This window comes from Lissotriton vulgaris, chromosome 3_1 (assembly GCF_964263255.1).
Source record: "Lissotriton vulgaris chromosome 3_1, aLisVul1.2, whole genome shotgun sequence".
Lineage (NCBI taxonomy): Eukaryota > Metazoa > Chordata > Amphibia > Caudata > Salamandridae > Lissotriton > Lissotriton vulgaris.
The window spans coordinates 1,062,523,877-1,062,545,277 of NC_141689.1; the positions used below are offsets into that span (position 1 = coordinate 1,062,523,877).

Genomic DNA, 21,401 nt, shown 5'->3' on the forward strand with positions numbered 1-21,401 from the left:
ACAGTGGGTCGGGCATTTCCACCGGTTGCAGCTGCCCAAATCAACCCATCACAAGGTGAGAGCCTTCGAAGTTCACTGCCAAGTGTTGCTCTTCCTGCCCGGGAGAGATGTGAACCACCTCCGCCCAGAGCTGGCTTTGTTTCTGATCTCCGAGAGCACAAAGGCTCTAACCCCATGAGGTCAGAAACTGGTCTGGTGCTGGCAGGCGGGACCAGTCAGCCAATACACTAGAAGTTGGTTATTTTTCATGGGGCATCTCTAAGATGCCCTCTGAGTGCATTTTATAATGAATCCAACACTGCAGGTTTATTATGATAAGTACCAAACTTGCCAGTTTTGAGTAAAGCCATCATGGAGCTTTGGAGTTCGTAATGAGATACTCCCAGCCCATGTACTCAAAATTGCTTCATTGCACGTACAATTTCTGTGAATGGCACATACACTGTAGGGGCACATTGCTCATGCAGCTATGCCCTCACTTGTGGTATGTTGTACCCTGTCTTAGGGCTGTAAGACCTGCCATAGGGATGACTTACCCATGCCATAGGCAGTGTTGGTGGGCACAGCGCACCGGAATGTGTGCCAGGTCGACTCTTCAGTTTGGTCTGCACAAAAACAACTAGCCAGCAATGCGTGGGTGTTAAGATGAAGGGGTCTCGGAGGGTGGCATAATACATGCTGCAGCCCTCAGAGGCCCTTTCTCGTCACAAAGCCCTTGGTACCAGGGGTACCTTTACAAGGGGCTTGCTTGTGTCCCGGCGGTGGGCAAATTGTTGAAACAAAGTTACAGTTTTGGGAAAGAACACAGGTGCTGGGGCCTTGTTAGCAGGGTCTCACCACATGCTCAGTCAAGTTAGCATCAGGAATCTGGCAAAAAGGCGGTAATAATGCAAAAAGGGGCACTTTCCTACATCTGCTGTAAATATTTTTGTGAAAAGTGCTCTGGAATTCCCAGTGGCTGTGAGGAATTTTACAGCTCAAACTATTAATGAAAATTCTCCTAGAGGAAAATTTAGGATAACAGTTAAGTAACCTTTCCTTCCAAGACATCTTGCCAGGTAGTCAATACTTTGAATAATGCTTTGTGAACAGAGAGCTGTGCTTCAAATTCTTAATTAATCTGTCAATTACTCATGTGTATGCTGACCTTTCTTTACCAACCATTTATCTTGCAAAAATGTTTTCTTTTTAGTTTAACTCCCAGAGAATTTAACTCCTATGGGTCCCGGAGAGGAAATGATGCTGTCATGGCTAGAGGAACTTTTGCCAACATTCGTCTGTTTAACAAATTTCTTAATAAACAGGCACCACAAACAATACACTTCCCTTCAAAGGAAACAGTAAGTAAACGGCACTAATGCCTACTTTGCCTTCTGTTATGCCGCTAAGAATACCAAAACAGTACAGCAGTTCTACTTTTGTTTTTTTTTCGTACACAACAGCTTATGCTTATTGTGTATGCTGTCGGTGTTAATTTTTTACTGCCTCCTGTCATATGATGACTTTTTTATTGACCTGCGACTAACATTACTGAAATTATTCAACATGCAGTAAGTAGGCCAAGAACCTCTAGCGTTCGTTCCCAAATGTTATAGAATTGCGCACCATAAATATATCCCACCACATAAATGAGTGCAAGGTAACTAGAACTTACTGTAGTTATTTTACTATGAAAAATGATGGTTTGTTGCTGTATATATCTACATGGTTATTTTGTAGGTTTCACCCATCAAAAGAAATTGTTGTCGAAGAACTATTGTCTACAATAGAGAGCGGGCTTTCATTTAGCTACTCATTATTGTATGGCTTTCTTGGCCATCTCTGTTTGATGCTCCTGATTCGATGGAACATAGCTTCTTTACATCCACTTCTACCAGACTGCTCGTTTATGGCCATCAGCACCGCACCCTCCTCCATTTATCTCCCACCCCTGCTTTATATAGATTTATTTTTGAATTCCTTTTCCTAGGGCTCAGCTGCACAGTGCTTCTGGGCTGCTCACTTTTGCTCATTTGCAAAGCATCTTGAACAAACCTTATTTCATAATTTACCATTCGAAAATGCCTGTCTGTCATCTTGGGACAGTAAATTAAGAATACATTATATCAAACAATAATTACAATTTGGTTTTGGTGCAAGGGCATGCATAAACAGACCATGGTAGCTATTTTGACATGAATTTTGTATAGTATGACAAAAATCATTATAAGGTAGTCGGTCATGCTTATTAAAGGTACGACCAATTTGCTTTGTCATTTCTTGTTTTTATGTGTGATCAGTTTTATAGTTACATGCTGACACAGTGCAACAACAAACATGTACGTCAACTCCCTAGTGACCTAAATTGAGAAATTAGTATTTTTATAATTGTAATATAATTGTACTACTCTATAATTATTTTCTATGCCTAGTTGCTAATGTTGATCATGCTGCTGAATGCCGGTACGTGTTTGCTTTGAATAGTAGACATAGTGAGCTTGCAGTACCTATCGTTAGGTGAGTGGAAGGCAGAAGTTCGTTTGATGCAAGATCTCTATTGTGTCATTACCTTCAGAATTGAATTCTGAGATGCCGTCAAAATAGCTCCTGCTGTAGTTTTTTTGACGGAGAGCAGATTGGTTTCAAGGTTTTTGGGGTCTGTTCTCTTGGGTGGGGTTTTACAGGAATTGCACTCGTGGTTTCAAGCACTTGTAGGTGAGACTCCTAAAACATGAAGATCAGATTCATGCCAACTCATTGGAATAATGGTCCAGAAAGTTCAAGCGATTAGCCCCTAGAGCTGTGCCTGGACCTAAAACATTGGTCACAATGTTTCTCACCTTTCAATACCTGCCCAGCAAACACAATCTGAACTTGACTAAATCATTGGCTCTTTGGCCATCAGTTTGTACTGTGACTCTCATGAGACACTGAATCTGGATGAAGATAAAAAACACAGCCTTAATGTTCTGCTGTGGTCTGCAACACTACAAGGCAGGATGGATGCTGGAAGGTGACCTCGGACACATCCATTCTGCTGGACAAGGTGTCTGTTCTGTGGGTATGCTTTTCAGGTGGATGCAGTGGGCAGTACCCTCAAAGACAGGCATTCAATGTGTCACAAGTATGACCTAAATATACTAATGATTGCTGCAATGTGTTTATCTATTGCCTTTTTATATGTTTACGGTGGTGGGTGTTTGCATAACATGTTTCATATTATATGTATAGGTTTGTATGGTGCATATGATTTGCATAAGCTGCAAATGTTCTTTACAGTATTACATATACTGCTGTAGTAAGTATATAAAGAGTCTCTGGGGTGTCTCATAATTACAGGTAATGGTATGTGTTTATTTGCCACACTGCTTGACATAAAGGGATCTCAACAAGCACTGGGGTTCCTTTCCACTGTTGGAAGGATCTGTGTCACCTCTTAAGTGCTTTAGAAAGATTGTGTAAGCTACATTTCTTAGGAGGAGAATTTAAGTGTTTCTTTCTACAGATTTACATCGGCAAACTGCATGCAAAAATTCTCCACCTCAGAGTCAGAGTCAAATGCACTTTATTCGATTATTTTAAAATCATAAAAGTATGCTATACATTCACTTTTGATCATAACAAACACAAGGTTTTTTTTAAAAAAAAATTGATTATAAAAAATTATTAAAAACAAGAATTCAATATATACACATCTTTGACGGTGATCAAGGTAACTATACAAGAAAAATATTTACAATTACATGATTTTTGGGACCACTGCGGATTGTGTAAAACTTTCGAAATATTACAAAATTTATACATTGGATTTACTACAGTTCTATTTACAGTTCTATTTACAATCATGTTACATTCATATTACAACCAGGGGAAGTGTGCAAACCTTGCGAGATTCATAAAATAGTTTTTGACAAAGGTCAGGTGTTACAGGGCTAGTAGCCTAGAAATAACTCGGTCAATCGTCAATTCCCATAATATAGGGCAGAGATGGCCGAAGTCTATTTTGCCTGAACCGAATTGACATTGTCAGGAAATTTGCTACCCCATACATTACTAGTGGTGATTCCATAAGCTGCAGGAATAATAAAGCCGGTTTAACTTGCATAAACTCTTGATCTTTCAGTATTGGCTTGATAAACTTCTCCCTGCCACTCTTAAAGAAGGGACAAAAGAACACAAAATGCAATAAGTCCTGGTCAGAGAAATCATCACATTTGCAGGGAGCATTCTCGTTAGGCTTACACCACTTATCATATTCACCCAGCAGAAAGTGAGCTTGATTAAAGCGAAATTTTGTAAGGAGCCACCCATGATATGGTTTATTAACTATCGTCGGGTATGGTTGAATAGATAACGATGCAATCATCATGTACTGAGACCTTACAGTTGGCTTCATTATTTCGCTTGACTCTCTTTCTGCTTCCCTTTTCTTTATAAAGTGGGTCTTAACCCATCTAATGTCTTCTCTTATTAGACCTTCAGGTTTTGTATATAGATCAGGGTGGCCCAAATATCCTGATGTTGTTTTAATGTGTGTTAGCCACCCGATCGCAGCCACATTGTCCCGCCCCATACAATCCTCAATGATCTTATGATTTAGAGTTAAATCGGGATTAAGCCATGTTTTAATCCAGGACAAAAGTGGGGCCAAGGACAGCATGTCTTCAATATACCCCATCCCCAATTCCATATGGATTGCAAAAGCAGGAGTAGATTGGGGAAGGCCCATAAGGGATCGCAAGAATATATTCTCCTCTCTTTGTATACGAGTCATGTTTTTAAAACCCCATATCGAGGCCCCGTACCTGGCAATGGCCAGGGTTTTGGCTCTATAGATGGACAATATAGCCTCGGCCGGTTTGCCACCGTCGTTTTGCGAAACCCAGGATAGCGGCCGCCGATCTCTTTACTGCTGCTGCTTTGCTCGAAATTTGTGGTGCCCACGTCCCTTTCTCATCAAACACCACTCCTAGGTAGGTGAAAACTTTGACTTTGGAGAGCACAGAGCCATTACAGGAGAGGGTTTGAATGCTGTTCTTGCATTTGCCCACTGCCATTACATGCGATTTCTCTATATTTACTACTAGATCCAGGTCTTGCATGAAAGCCCCAAAGGCATTAAGTAGATGTTGTAAGCCATTTGGGGTTCTCGACAACAATACCGTATCATCGGCATATAATAGGACCGGCATCAAGAGGCCGCTTCCAGGGACTTTCCTAGTGAATTATTATATAGGAAGAAAAGCATTGGGGCCAAGATGCACCCTTGGCGCACCCCCCTTCCAGATTTAAAAAATGCGGTACAGTTTCCCTCTTGAGACATGCGAATAGTCGCCCTCAGATCACTATGAAGTTGCGGCAAAAAATTCACAAGTGCTCGGTCCAGTCCCCTTTCAAGGAGTATTGTCCACAGCTTTGACCTATTAACTAGGTCAAAGGCTGTGGACAAGTCCATGAATGCCAGGTACATCATCCCCTTTGATGCTACTGTATATTTGCTCAGAGTAAGATGTAAATTTAGGCATTGATCTTCTGTGCCTCTGCCAGATCGAAAGCCATACTGAGCCTCACACAGAATATCTTTATTAGTGGCCCAGGCTGAGATTCTTTCTAGGATAACCTTACCTAGGATTTTAAAAGAAGAATCTAGCAAAGATATGGGCCTATAGCATCTTGGGTCCCCCCTTTGACCCTTCTTAAATATGGGGATTATAATGGATTGTGACCAGGTTGTTGGGGCTCTTGTCTTATCTATGCTAACTACATTAAAGGCATTAGTGAGGACAACTGACCACATGCCCGAGTTTGCTTTGAACATGTCAGCAGGTACGCCACCTGGGCCAGCCAGGGGCCTTCTGGCCCGCTGTGTCCTCAATTGCCTTCTGTACCTCCTTTATAGAAAATCTAGGTGGAGTGTCCTGCGTGTCAATCACAATTGGATCTATGGGGCCTAGCTCGAGATTACTGCCATAGATTTTTTGAAAATGATCCAACCAGTCCTGTTCGGGGATATTTACCTCTAGTGGCGCATTTTCTTTCCCATTAAACAAGGGGGTATTAACAATAGTCCAGAATTTAGCGCTATCCCTCAGAGTAGCCTTCTCATGCAAGTCATCCCAAGCATGTCCTTTTTATTTCATTTTTTCTCCTTAGAATATCCAAATTATACTTTTTCTGCTTTAGCTTCTTTATTAAATAAAAACAGGTTGTTGTTTTCTACTTCTAACACAACAGGATTATGATCGCTGAATGTAGTATGAATAGCATTATAAAAAATAACATTATGTAGCATGCCCGGAGAGATAAATATATAATCAATAATAGTATTGCTGTCCCTAGCACTGTAAGTTGGGACCCTCTCATTAATATCTAAGAACTCTGGTTCAAATAATTCATTCTCTAGAAGAAGTTTTTCTAGGGCAAACCCCTTTATAGAATGTTCAAAGTGTGAAAGTGGCAGCATATCTATATTTACAGTATCTCTTAACTGGCAGTTCTGTTGACATAAATGTATGTTAAAATCCCCCATCAGGGTAAAATATACAAAAGTGGTTTGACCCTCTTTATAATTACACACAAACTCGGTCAAGAAGTTAATGTTTTCATTTACAGCTGTGCTTTGTATGGCATTATGAAAGTTAATATAAACACATTTAGAATGGTTAGGCATTGCAACTTCCGAAACTAGGTAGTTTTGGGATGGTGTGTTTAATACTTTTACAGTACCCCTCACATTAACTGATATTAAAAACAGCAACCCTCCTTTATTTCGACCTGAGCTCGATGTCTGGGCAGCTAAAAAATAAGATGTATATCCATCTAACCAAAAATCACAATCCCTATCCCACGTTTCCTGTAGGGCCACCACATCATATTCTTTTAACAAATCCAGCCATCTTGTATCACCCCTTTTAGCGCGTAGGCCTGCGATGTTCCAGCTCATCATTTTGACAATATTACCCTTTTCATCTCTAGTGGGGAAAATGGGTTGTTACTGGTTTAGAGTAGTACCACAAGGAGTCAGTCAATCGTTTTCCTCTAAATTTGACAGGGCAGAAAACCTATTAGTTAGCACCAGACTACTCCTTACTTCGCTTCCATGATTATCACAGGTTTTTGGTAACATGCCTGTTATTTGCGTGGCCCAGGAGCTAGGACAGGGGGTATGGCTGGGAATAGCATTGCGAGTAACCCTACCTGGTAGCAACTTATGTGGTACAGGTCATGGATAGAAGAAACCTAAGGGTACCGCTCTGATCCTGTCTTCTTTTACCTCTGTAGCATCCCAGAATAAACGCGAAGCCTCATGGGGTCTATTAAAATTAACAATCATACAATCACCAGCAAATTTCTTGTCTGTGAACCCCACCCAGTCAACCCATCTACCCGTCTGGATGCATTCTGAAATGTTATTTGGGCCTGTACAATTCGCGTCACACCAAGTCTTGATATTGTCTAACAGTGTACCGTTTGACTCAAATTCACCCGGTTTTAATACAGGTACACTCACCAGAACAGCAACAAAAGGTGTAACTTCCGGGGGAAGGTGAACCGGTGGCTAAAAGGGATGCCATAGGCTTAGTCTGGGGAAGACAGGTTTTGCTTGTCAACTGTGACCTAGATGTTGTGCTACTATCCTTATGCCTATTTACACAACCCTTGGGATCTTGTGGCGGTACAGTTGGGATCAAAGGGCCTGATTGTACAATATTCCCCTGCTCAATAGGGGATTGGGGTTGCTTATGTTGGTTAGGTGACCGTGATGCTATTTTTGTTGCAGGTCCCCGGGGTTCTTTCTCAATTGACGATATATAAACATTAATCCTTTCACATTTCCCCAATATTTCAGTTACGCATTCCTTGAGTGTATCTATAATGTCAGTGGAGATTTGTATAAGTACCCCTTCAAGTTTGTCCACAAGCACTTTCTCCACCATGTCCTTAATTGAGGATTCAAAGGCACTCAATGGATTACGGGGTTTTTTGCGAAAAAGTGAGCCTTGAGCTTTCGGTTTATGAAGTATCTGTTTGGTGCGCTTGATAGCCTAGGGTTCAGTCTCCTGAGTACAGTTATGTATGGATTGTTGAATGTCTTGATTACTGTTCTCTTGACCCTCTTGTCCCAAAGTATTAGCTATATCTTGTTGCCCAATATCGATTATTTTTTCAATGAGTATTACTGGTTCCAAGGGGATAGGAAGTCTGTTTACTGTGGGGGATAGTTGGCTATCCAAAATTATTGGATCCAAACCCAGTTCACGTTCTTTATCAGCGATTTCTTGGTTCAATTTGCCCACTGCAGTTGTAAGATATGTCATAATGCTAGCTGAGGCAGTAGCTTTTCGTGAAACTTTGGCTTTAACTGTACCCCCATTAGTGGATGTTTGCAGTTTGAGCTTATCCATTTTCGTGATGCAGATCAAAGGGGGGGGGGGGGCGTCCCGTCCCTCGTCGTCCCCGGACGGCCACAGACAGCCCGCCCTCTGCCCGGGCTCCGACCGGCGTCGCCAGCGCGCGTCCCGCGACGCGGGAGAAGCGTTGCGGCTTTATGCGCCTCCGGGCGCGGCAAAGTAACGCTGCAGGCGGCGTCCCCCGAGTCCCAGCAAGGGATCCTGGGGGATGTAGTCCCTGTTTGTCTGGTGCTCCCCCCTCTCGGCGGCCGCGGTTGCTGGTGCGGCGGCGGGGGAGAGCAGGCAGGTGAGCGCAGTGTCCGGGCTTACAGGGCTTAGGCAAGGTCCTCTGGTAATGCCCCCGTTGGTTTTAGTCTCCCGCTCCTCTGCAGGAGCGTCGCGGCTTCATGCGCATCCGGGCGCGGCAAAGTAATGCTGCAGGCGGCGTCCCCCGAGTCCCAGCAAGGGTTCCTGGGGGATGTAGTCCCTGTTTGTCTGGTGCTCCCCCCTCTCGGCGGCCGCGGTTGCTGGTGCGGCGGAGGGGGAGAGCAGGCAGGTGAGCGTGGTGTCCGGGCTTACAGGGCTTAGGCAAGGTCCTCTGGTAATGCCCCCGTTGGTTTTAGTCTCCCGCTCCTCTGCAGGAGCGTCGCGGCTTCATGCGCATCCGGGCGCGGCAAAGTAATGCTGCAGGCGGCGTCCCCCGAGTCCCAGCAAGGATTCCTGGGGGATGTAGTCCCTGTTTGTCTGGTGCTCCCCCCTCTCGGCGGCCGCGGTTGCTGGTGCGGCGGAGGGGGAGAGCAGGCAGGTGAGCGTGGTGTCCGGGCTTACAGGGCTTAGGCAAGGTCCTCTGGTAATGCCCCCGTTGGTTTTAGTCTCCCCTGCTATAGTCCTTAAAATCCTGCATTATTTTACATTCTATCTAACGTTTTACCTACTTCGATCTCCAATATTTTTGTAAGTGAACTACTGTTACCTTTCTGCCTGCCTCTTATGTAAACGAGTTACTCTAAATCATATGCCTATCCAGCTTAAGCTCTTTTTGGAAACCATAACTATTTTATTAATTCCAGCAAGGAAATGCTTCTCACATAGCTCCCTTTAATTAGCACATCTCTGTCAATAATGCCACACAAAGAAACTGGCTTGAATGCATGGAATGAGCATGCAAATTAATTCCAATAACTAAGGGACTGGGTACTTTGACGACTCAACAGGTGTAGTAAGCACTATGTAAATGCAACTTAAACTTTTAGAACACTTGTAACCATACACTTTTGCTGGAAAGGCTGGCTGGAACACTGAACAGGCATAACTTGACAGCCTTTGTTTGCCATGGATCCTATTATTTATCCCCAACTGTAGCCAGTAAATCAACATCGGGTCAGCTGAGTTATTCATGTGTCCATTGGCATTCCACAAGGATCATTGCATCACTTCCCTACTATTTCTTATCTGCGTCTGTCCCTTGCACGACCACTCTGGTCAGGTTAGCATCCAGACATACTAGAAAAACATGCTTCTTCACATCCAGCTAGAAAACAACCAAATAATTCCACTAGCATCACATTGTGCTTGGACTATATGCTCTACTTCACGAAAGAAAGCTTTCTCTGCATTAACATGGCTAAAACTGGGAATTTTTCTAGGGGGCGACACACATGCCTACCTTCGATTTTCCCCACAATGTAGTAAACTCTCCCCAATTTCCTACAAAGTGTGGAAACTGCAAACTCGGATTTTCCCCCCCAACTACACTCTCTCCCCCCCCCCCCCCCCCTGAACCCCCCTCACACTTGCCCTCACACTTGCCCACACACTACTAATTCCACCTTCCTCAGCCCTGCCAAGTGCCATTTATCATGTGTTAGAATAATGCATTTGGTGGATTTCTCTGCACTTCATTAGAGCTTCTAGAGTGATTAGCTGGCTGGGAAGGCGCAGCCGACCGCTGTGGGGCCCGCAACAAACCCACCCAGGGGGCAGAACATGTGAGCGGGAAGGCACTAAGCCTGGTATAATTCTGACCGCTGATTGGTCAGCATGGTTTAAAGGGACCAATCTGCAGGGGCCCCACAGGGCTGTAAGGGCAGGGAGCTCCCCGAAGAGGTCATGATCCTTATCCATTGGTATGCTGACCACAAACTTGGTTGAGGCCATCACAGGGAGTCCTCCCAAGAAAGTAACAGGAGCAGAACAACCACCACCCACCGAAGATCACAACTAACAGGCAGAGAATCTGGTGTGCATCAGCAGCCTAGGACAGAGGCTCGGCACTAGGGGGGACAACCTCATCCTACTAAGGAAACTTTGAGTGGCAACAATGATCGCGAGAGGAGAGCACCCGTCGCACCAAACTATCACTCCCAGCCCAGAGGAGCTACAGAAACCACGAAGGAAACTGGGCAAGAGAGACAGGCTTCTCAGAACGAGCCCAGCAGGGTACAGGATGCTCCGACCGGGATGCAGCTGGCACCTGTGGGGAAGGCCGGTTGGTTGATGAACAAGGGGGATCGTGGAAGGGGCAAACCATCCCTCTCCCGTAGCGGCACCTGAAGCCAGAGCAATGGCGCTTAAGAGAAGGCGATGGGGGCGCTTGGGAACCTCCAGCAACGAGTACAACATGGCTGGAAGTACAGGCATCTCAAAAGGACATGGAGCCAGCACAGTGGTGATTGGAGGGAGCAGGCCGACCAAGACACAGTATGCTCTGACCGGAAGCATATGGTCCTGGTGAGAAGGGCTCACCTTTTTGGCCATACCGATTATATTAGATCTAGCAACATGCACAACCTTACTGTGCCTCTGGCTGTGCGTGCCTTCTAATTTTCCAATCTGAAAGAAACAGATTAGTGATAGATTCCTTACCTTAGAATATCCCCAGGCGTCAGATTGGATCCGGAAAGTTTTACGCAGCAGTACCCCTGCGCGTCGGTAGGCGTTGTCTGCGGCTCTGCGTCTGTCGTTGTGGTCCCCGGGATGCCGTCGTCTGAGTACTTAGACGACGCCCTCGCGCGCTGACGTCCGTTCTTTTTTCCGCACCAGCAAGCGCAGATCCGGGAAGAGCAGTACTCCTAGTCACTTTTTGACTAATGTTTTTCGATCTGTTTTGGATCTTTTCGAGTCGATCTCGACTCCGGTGCCAATGGAGATGCCCGGGTTCAAACCCTGCGACGACTGTAGCCGACTGATGTCGGTTACCGACCCCCACCGTTGGTGCCTGTATTGCCTAAGGGCCAACCATGATGATAAGTCGTGCCCCGACTGCTGGGCCTTGACGTCGAAGGCTATGCGGGAGCGGTCCCGTAAGCGCCTTGAGACCCGGCAGTCGGCCCGCGCCGCTCGAGGTCCCGGTCCAGGAGGAGGTCAAGGGACCGGTCACGGGGCCACAGTCATCACAGCTCCGCGAGTCAACACCACTCGTCTGGCTCCAAGTCCTCAGGTAAGTCGAGGCACAAGGAGTCAAAGCAGCTCGCGCGACGAGGCCGGGGGTTCGGGCGACACCGCTCACAAGGCGCCGCCGGAGCCGCAGGCACCGCGTACAGCTCAACACCCGCCGGTCCCTGGGCTAAACGCGACGCCGAAGGAGATCAGCGCCTTCCTCACGGCCATGAGTTTGCTCTTCCCTCTGTCTGGTCCCGCCGAGGTGCCTTCGGGCCCCCGGACCCATCTGGGAGCCCACGCGGGCCGGCGGCTGCTTCTGCCCCAGCGCCGACGGGTGCTTCGGTCCCGGCGCTGTCGGCGACTTCGGTCCCAACGCCGCAGGATTCCTCGGGATCCAGGCCTGAATCCGTGACTACGCCGGACGACCTTGCGACCCCTCCGCCGGCGTCGTCACCAAGGGTGTCGCCCCCGGCGCAGTCCTCGGGCGGCGTCGTCCCCGATCCCCACCCCGGTTCGGATCCGGCGTCGGACCGGCACAGTCTTCGACACCGATTGGTGAGCCCTTCACCGACAATCCGACTCCATCATTTCTTCCTGACCTACAGGAGATGGATGACGAAGGGGATTGGGAGGGGTCGGAGGACCCTCTGGCACTGCAGTGCCAGTTGAGCAATGACTTGGCAGACGAACTGGGGGAGGCCAGTGGTTTGAACACTTCGCCCGACACTGGTTTTGTCTCCCCTCCGACCGTGGCTACGGAGGAGGGGGCTGCTTATAGCGTGGTGTTGACTAGGGTAGCCAAGGCCTTGGCTCTTGAGCTCCCAGTCGCGGCTGTGAGGACTAACCTCCTCAGTGAGGTACTCAAACCGCAGGAAAGCTCCTCGGAGCCTCTCCTGCAGTTCAACGAGGCCCTCACTGACATTCTGTTGGGCACCTGGTCCAAGCCCTCTACAGGCCTCCCTGTAGATCGGAACGTGGCCCGACGCCACCGCCCACCTCCGGGCGACCCCAGTTTCCTGTCCGTTCACTCCACCCCTGAGAGCCTAGTGATCCAGGCCTCAACTTCCCAGACCGCATTCCCGACCGCCCCTCCGGGTCGGTAATCCAAAACGTACGACCAGTTCGGTAAGAAGCTGTTCAACTCATTGAGTTTGGATTTGCGGTCTGTCAACACCGCCTGCCTTTTGGGCCGTTATTCCCACTCTTTGTGGGATACTGTTGCGGAAGTGCTGGCGTAGTGCCCGGCGGAGGTCCAGGCAAAGCGAACCCAAGCCCTCGCGGAGGGAAGGGATGCAGCACCGATATTCCATTCGGTGTGGACTGGATACCATGGACTCGCTAGGCAGGGTGATTGCTACGGCTGTGGCGGTTCACCGCCACGCCTGGCTGATGTCCGCCAACTTTTCGGGCGATGTCCAAGCATCCCTTATGGACATGCCCTTTGATGGCTGTCGCTTCTTTGGCGACAAGGCGGACAACATGCTGGAATGTTTTAAGGACTCCAGGGCTACGGCCAAATCCTTGGGCCTCTGCCAACTCCAGCAGACTTCCGCCTTTCGTCCCTTTCGTGGCCAAGGAAGGGTCGCACCCACACGTCCAGATAGCCACAGGCCGCAGAACCAACCTCAACATGGACGTGGTAACCGCGGTGGTGGTGCAGGGGAACACCGGCAAGGTCAGTCCACACCCGCCCCCGCAGCATCTGCCTCAAAATCCTCCGAGTTTTCAGTCCCATTCAACGCCATTGGGGGGGGGCAGGGTTCGGCACCACCTCCTCCACTGGCGCTCCATCACATCGGACAGGTGGGTGCTGCAAATCGTCCGAAGGGGCTACTCCCTCCCCTTTAAGGCGACCCCACCAGCCATGCCACCGCAGTACCACCGCATGTCGGGGGATCACTTTCAACTTCTGCAGGAGGAAGTTACGGCCCTCTTGGCCAAGGGGGCCGTCGAGCGCGTACCTGGGCCGGAAGTCGGACGTGGGTGCTATTCCCACTACTTTCTGGTACCCAAGAAGGTCAAAGGGGGCCTACGCCCCATCTTGGATCTAAGGAGCGTCAACGGCATCCTCCGGAAGGAGAAGTTCAAGATGCTGACTTTGGCTCAGGTCCTAGCTGCCCTGGACCCTATAGACTGGATGGTAGCGTTGGACTTGCAGGACGTGTATTTCCACATCCCCGTCCTGCCGGCCCACTGGCGTTACCTGCAGTTCACGGTAGGCCACGAGCATTTTCAGTTTACCATGCTCCCTTTCGGCCTTACCAGCGCCCCACGGGTGTTCACGAAAGTGATGGCGGTGGTCGCAGCTCATCTGCGCAGATTAGGGGTTTCAGTCTTCCCCTATCTCGACGATTGGTTGTTGAAGGCGGGCTTGCCCCAAACAGTAGTCTCCCACCTCCAGACTACGGCCGACCTCCTGCACTCGCTGGGGTTCTCCATCAACGTGCCAAAGTCATACCTGTGCCCATCTCAAAAGCTCCTCTTCATCGGAGCAGTTCTTGACTCAGCGCAGTTTTAGGGTTATCCTCCCGAACAGCGGGTTCGGGATATTCAGGCTCTGATTCCGATCTTTCAGCCTTTATCCCAGGTCTCGGTCAGGTTGACGCTGCGGCTCCTGGGGCTCACGGCCTCCTGCATCCTTCTGGTGCATCACGCCCGGTGGCGGATACGGGCTGTGCAGTGTTGACCTGAAGTTTTAGTGGGCACAGCATCAGAGCAACCTGTCCGATTACTTCCGGATCTCGGAGGGCACTGCAGAACAGTTGCAGTGGTGGCTCACGAACCGCGATTGGGTCAGTGACAGATCTCTCTCCCTTCCCCAACCGGAGCACTTAGTAGTGACAGATGCGTCCCTCCTGGGATGGGGAGGCCACATGAGAGAGAGGGAGATCAGAGGCCTCTGGTCTCCGGCGGAGTCCCGGCTCCACATCAACCTTCTGGAGCTGCGGGCGATTCGGCTTGCACTGAAAGCATTCCTTCCCTCTGTCCGGGGAAGTGTAGTGCAGGTGTTCACGGACAATACCACCGCCATGTCGTACGGCAACAAACAGGGCGGGGTGGGGTTGAGGACGCTTTTTCAGGAGGCTCTGCGCCTCTGGACATGGCTGGAACACCAGGGCGTCACCCTGGTGGTTCAACACCTGGCAGGTTCCCTGAACGCCAGGGCGGGCGAACTCGGCCGCCGGTGCATGATGGATCACAAATGGCGTCTGAACTCTGACGTGGCACAAGGTCTCTTTCAGCAGTGGGGAGAGCCTTGATTAGATCTATTCACCATCGAAGAGAACGCGCAATGTCATCAGTTCTGCGCGTTGGAATTTCCAAGGCGGCACTCGCTCGGAAACGCTTTTAGTCACGAGTGGAGCTGCGGTCTGTTGTACGCATTTCCGCCTATTCCACTTCTGCCCAGAGTGCTGAAGATTAGGCGAGACCGGGCCCAGGTCATCCTTGTGGCTCCGGACTGGGCACGAAGATACTGGTATCCTGAGCTACTCAGCATGTCAGTCGATCCCCCGATTCGTCTGCCTCTTCAGGAGGACCTTCTGTCGCAGCAGCAGGGGACAGTCCTCCACCCGAACCTGTCCAGCCTCCACCTCCATGCGTGGAGATTGAGCGGCGGCAGTTGAGGCCATTTGACTTGCCTCCTGAAGTATGTGATGTGATTCTGGCAGCCAGGCGTCCCTCCACAAAAATGGTATACGCCTTCAGGTGGAATACATTTATGGCATGGTGCACAGCAAAGGCTGTGGATCCTCTCTCTGCCCCCCTTTCTGAGGTTCTCCTCTTCCTGCTTTCTCTCGCCCAGCTGGGCTCTGCTCTGGGCACTCTTAAGGGCTACCTCTCTGCCATTTCTGCCTTCTTGAGGCTTCCTGATCAGCCTTCTCTTTTCAAGTTCCCTGTTGTAAATAGATTCTTGAAAGGCATCACGCACATGTTTCCTCCTGTTCCTTTGGTGATGCCTCAGTGGGACTTGAACCTTGTTATAACTTATCTGATGTGCGCTCCTTTCGAGCCACTTCACAATTGTCCTCATCGTCTTCTGACTTTTTAAACTGCATTTCTGGTTGCCATCATCTCTGCCAGGAGAGTGAGTGAGCTCCAGGCTCTTTCTTCTAAGCCTCCTTTCCTTTCCGTCCATCCGGACAAAGTTGTGTTAAAAACACGTCCTTCTTTCCTGCCCAAGGTGGTTACAGCCTTTCACATCGGGCCGTCCATCACCTTGCCCACCTTCTTTCCGCCTCCACATCCTTCCACAGAGGAAGAGAGGCTCCTCCGTCTGAACCCAAAACGTGCGCTCTTCTTCTACCTTGATCGCACACGCCAGTTCCGGGTGGACGACCAGCTCTTTGTTGGTTACGTGGGCGCGAAGAAGGGACGGGCAGTGCACAAACAGACCATCTCTCGATGGGTCGTGTTATGCATCAAGGTCTGCTACTCCTTCGCTAGAAAGGAGCCTCCTGTTGGGCTGAGGGTCCATTCCACTAGGGTAACGGCTGCTACTACTGCCCTGGGTTGGGGAGTCCCCTTCCAGGACATGTGTCGGGCAGCTACCTGGGCCTCGCTGCACAAGTTTGCTAGACACTACTGCCCGGACAGTCAAGACCGGAGAGATGGCTTTTTCAGCCGTTCCGTTCTCCAGGACTTTCTGGTGTGATCTTGGTCCGCAGACCCACCACCGGGGTTGGTATTGCTGGGGTATCTATTCTAAGGTAAGGAATCTAACACTAACCTGTTTCTTTCAGATGCACAAGTTACTTCCCTTCGGTAACGATGTATCTGTAAGAAACAGTAGTTAGTGTTAGATTCCTTACCGCCCCACCCATCCTCCCCGTTCTGCGGACCGATATCTAGGGTTACGGTATTTCCCTTTGAGGGCCCTAGTTTTATGGCACCAGTGTCGGTCTCTGTCATGGCTCTGCGTTCCTGGCCCGGAAAGCTATGTACAAGAACGGACGTCAGCGCGCAAGGGCGGCGTCTAAGTACTCCGTCATCCTGGTGACCACGACGACGGACGCGGAGCCGCAGACGACGCCTACCGACGCGCAGGGGTACTGCTAAGCAAAACTTTCCGGATCCAGTCTGACGCCTGGGGATATTCTAAGGTAAGGAAGCTAACACGAGCTATTGTTTCTTACAGATATATTGTTACCGAAGGGAAGTAACTTGTGCAACTGGTCTACGGAATTGAATATCTTTCTGTTAAGCCTGCTGGCTGAGGCTATCATAGATGGTTACCAAACACGTGGACTCCTCACTGTGATTGTCCAACATGAATGTATTCGGATTGTGACCTCTTAGTTTCCTGCTGCTCTCATTTGATAACCGTGAGACTGTACCCACGTTTACACTCTGCAGCTTGCTAGTTGGATCTTCCCACCAGACGGACACCAATCTAGGATCCATTAGGAGTCCATTCAACGGGACACCCTTGGCAGAGTGTTGGTGAGTTCTCTCACTCGCAAACACAAATAGATAATGGACGGAGTGATGAAACTTTTCAACCTCTCACCCCGAGTCAAGAGATATGGGTGTATTCCATTGTTATTTTGCTCACTATGCCACCCCAATTTGGACCCAGCTGTATGCAAAGCAGTCTTGAGCCTGCTCCTCATGGGAATAGTCCAGCCCTAACTGCCAGGCCAGGTCCTCCCAGGACCAGAATCAAGCATACTGGGACCTGTTTCGGGGCATCATCCCTCATCAGCCAGACAAGCTTGAATCCAATGGTGAAGTGAGCAACGGACCCACGTTCTCTCACTCACAAACCTCTTCTTCAAGTTCCGGAGTGGATTCAGAACCATGGCTTCTCAGCAGCGCAAATGTTTCCTAGGCCAGGCCGCCACAGTATCAAGTAAGAGTCAACTATAGATGGTGATGGGCCCGGCATTCCTGGGCCCGTCCGAAGGCCCTTCCATTGTGACGTGGCACACTCTGCCCTGACAGCATTTATTATTTGTTTTTCTAGTATCAGTACGGCTCTCTACAGTCTGCTAGTTAACCGAGGGATTGTGGGGACTGCAGAATAGCAGAGAACAATAGTGCATGCACCTCACGCAGTCAGAGACTGGCCCTAACCATGAAGAACCCGTGGCCCTGCCTATCGCAGTGGGCCTTCTATGCCGGTCATCACTAGTGTGCTGTCTAATAAATAATGGTCATGCTTCTTCAGGGCTTCAGACCGTAGCTGCGGTAGTGCACTTCAGACATTCTAAAACATTGCACCGATGATGCAAAAACTCCTTAGAATGACCGTTGCCTCAAACGTACTATGCCAAGCTAAGGAGGAGAGCCTAAATATAGAAACTTTTACCCAAGATGTGGATTATTTTAAAAACAAGTTGCCAAAAATTATAAATATGAAATCTTTACATCACAGGCAAAATTGATGAGTACATGTCACGTTATTAGGGCGCCGAACAAACTCAAGATATTCATTTCGAAAGTCCTCCTAAAAGAATCTGTTTAACATAAGCAATATAATGGACAACAACATAAAGTCTTTACTTTGCCAGCTGTTGAGGTGTGTGAAAAAGGCCAGCGTTAGGATTACTAGAGACTGTTGTGTGTGCAAGGTACAAGCCGTGCCTATGTAACAAAGTCTGCTTATAAAAGTCCCCAAAACATGCCACACAACTGTCTATGGTAGCAACTGATAGAGCGTAGGCTCACCTGCTCAACATACTCACCTGAGCCCATATGTCTATGTATGCATTAAACAGGTAAACCTACACTCAATCAATTGGGGTTTTTTACCATTTGGATTTTATACCATTTGTCTTACCAATCCAAGTCACCCTTACCTATAGTCCTAAAGGATCAAGGGAGTTAGAGCGAAAATAGGTAGCAAACAAGAACATTTAGCATTTCATGAATAACCACAAACTCTGAAAAGGTTTTAAATCTTTATCTAAGTAAAATTTTAGAGGTTTATAAACATGAACTCAAATTAACTTCATATTCTTCAGAATAATACAAATTTTAAAAGATAAACATTACAAAACGAATTGGAGAGAAAATGTTGTTAAGCATTTAAGCAAAAGGTGGGTAAGAGAAAGGGAAAACAGTACAATGACGAACCCACACTTTATGGTTGCCTATTTCGGTATGATAACCAACTCGGGTCACGAACTGTGTCAAAGAAAAGAATCCCAAGTACAGGTGCCAGCAGGTAAGAACAGGTGCAAGCCAGAATCAGAACCAAGACAGGATACGGACCAAATTGAATCAGGACAGGACCACCACAGGCTAAGACTCGCACCACAGTTAAAGGTCAAAACGCAGCGTTGTAAACCCTCTCTGCAGATAACAGTCGAACCCAGATTGGGTCATCGATCTCCTTCCCATAACCCCGATTGGGTTATCGAATCTTCTGACAGAGTGCCCCGCCAGCAACTCTGCTCCCGATCACCTATTGAGTACGTTGGGTCAGTGACAGGTCAGCCTAACTAACTAGCTAAGCCTACCCTAGTTATACTATTTTTCAGGTCAGTGTACCACCCCCAAATGTTGCAAATGTGTGAATCCCACAATTTTATTGGACAAGAACGAGGAGTAGCCATCACACCATATTTTTCTTGAAGCAACTTGTCAATCATGTATTCATGACGTTCCCTCCCATAACTTTATTTACCCTTGTTCTTTTATTCCGCCCAGTAGTGAAATGTATCAATGATCCTTTAAAACAATTTAATCAATTCAGCTTCCTCTGGCAAGGCAAGGAGTTCACTCTTCTCCGCCTTCCATGTCCGTCTTGGCCATGATTCCAGGCTACAGCTTCTGTAACTTCAAGACTTGTCCCGCAGACGCAGTTTCTCCAAAGATGGAGTTCAGCAAGGCATTTAGGCCCGTTTATTCATGAAATGTAAAAAAAGTAAAGAAACAGTTTAAGAGTCACAGAATAAATGAATGCACTGTATACCACTTATTTCTACTCTACTCCCATTAATTTATTTTATACTATTGCATTCGATATTAAGCAAAACAAACAGCTTAGCAAAGCAGCGATGCAAGCTTCTTTCACGTTAGGACACATAACGGCCATCTTAGTTCTATTGCGCAGAAGCAGAAGTTTTCCCACCAAGCATATCACGTGGGCATGACAGACGCATGCGCAGCAGAAAATCCAGCGTAGCAGCAGCAGCCATTTTAGTGCAAGCGAATTATAGTTAGTAAAAGCACATTTGCAAGCTTCTCCTAGATGCCTAAAATGTCGTGTAATGCAATATTAATAAGACAAAACATGTTAGTTAGTACATTCATATTATTTCGAGAGGGTTGAGTACGAGCAAGTCACTTTACGTGTGAAACCTTGCTACATCAGTAGCAACTGCACAATTGTTGAGAAATACCCCCCTCCTCCCCCCCCCAAACACACATTGAAAGCAGGTGTTTTACTTTTGTTCTATTCCTCCAAAAAATCCAAAAGTAGGTGTCGGTGTTTTTACCCTCATCTTCAACTTGATCTCCTTTTGTTGTACCTTCGGGCTAACTCTGTAATTAACATACTTCTAAGATCATGAAAACCCCCCCTCATTGAGCGCCTTGCGTCAATGGCTGCTGGTCTGCAAGACGTTTTCACCAGTCTGGCTTTGTAGCCAACAGCTGATGAGAAAGGCAACTACAGATCCCAGAATGCAATTGATGTCGTGTACAAAGGCCAGTAATAACTAAACGTGTTCTGCTTCACGATGGGGAATGGGCCTTATTTGGCTAGGAGCCTGCAGCTGATCTGTCCAACAACTCACTTGCCATGCTGCGATGTAGTTACAAGACAGAAGCTAACTCCTTGCAAATCAATGTAAGACATAATATGTGTCTGGCAGCAGAGAGATAAGCACATTATACACATTGCAGCTAATTCTAGAGCCTTGCATTGCACGGAAGGGGTTAAAATTGTGAAATTGATTTCATAGCATGGCTATTACTGCTTTAATATACTCGTAGTAAAATGGCACACATATGCCAGCACGCTAGAAAAATGGAGATGTCACACCTAACCAGTCTGAAAACTTGGCAGCTATGTTTTCAAAGTGCATACGTTCACAACCCAGTACCAACAAAAGATAGCACATTTTACAAGCCATGCTGAGGCGTGCTAGTACTTGGAAGTACACATTTCTGCCGTTCGGCATCTGGTAATCTCTGCAAACCTTTACTAAGTTCTTGGCAGTGGTAGTAACACACCTCAAAATTTACGATTTTCATTTACCGGTACCTACAAAAAAAAAACAATTGAGGCAAGCCTACCAATAAGCTGAATTTTACTGGAAGTCAAGTTCCAACTTATTACTTCAGTACAGCTTAAAATGAGTAAATAATGATTGTCTCAGACTCCACTGCAGAATTGAGAAGAAAACTGATGTCATCGTCACAAAGCTTAGTTATTGTGCAGAACTGTCTCTGATGAATTGCGTCCACTCCCCACTCCTAATGGCAGTAAATATCATATTAATCTTTCAGTCTGCATGCATACTATTTGAGTGTGTATGTAAATGGATTAGATAGTTAATATTCATATGTCGATATACAAGTATTATAGTTGGGTCTTTGTTTCTAATAACTTTGTCTCCGTTTGACGAATCTTCCTTAAACGAACAGGAAAAAAAAATCCCCTTCTGCTCCTCCTGAAACGTTTCGAGGTGATCCGTCAAG

The 21,401-nt window shown here is 47.6% G+C and overlaps 1 protein-coding gene across 5 annotated transcripts in view; it reads left to right on the forward strand.

Moving 5' to 3' along the window:
* Positions 1-21,401, forward strand: part of ACO1 (aconitase 1) — a 533,052-nt gene that overhangs the window by 488,734 nt on the left and 22,917 nt on the right. For all 5 annotated transcript variants that reach the window (XM_086961481.1, XM_086961482.1, XM_086961478.1 and 2 more), the window contains one exon: positions 1,193-1,340. In XM_086961481.1, the coding sequence (XP_086817607.1) occupies positions 1,193-1,340 (148 nt within the window). The remainder of the gene's footprint in view (positions 1-1,192; positions 1,341-21,401) is intronic.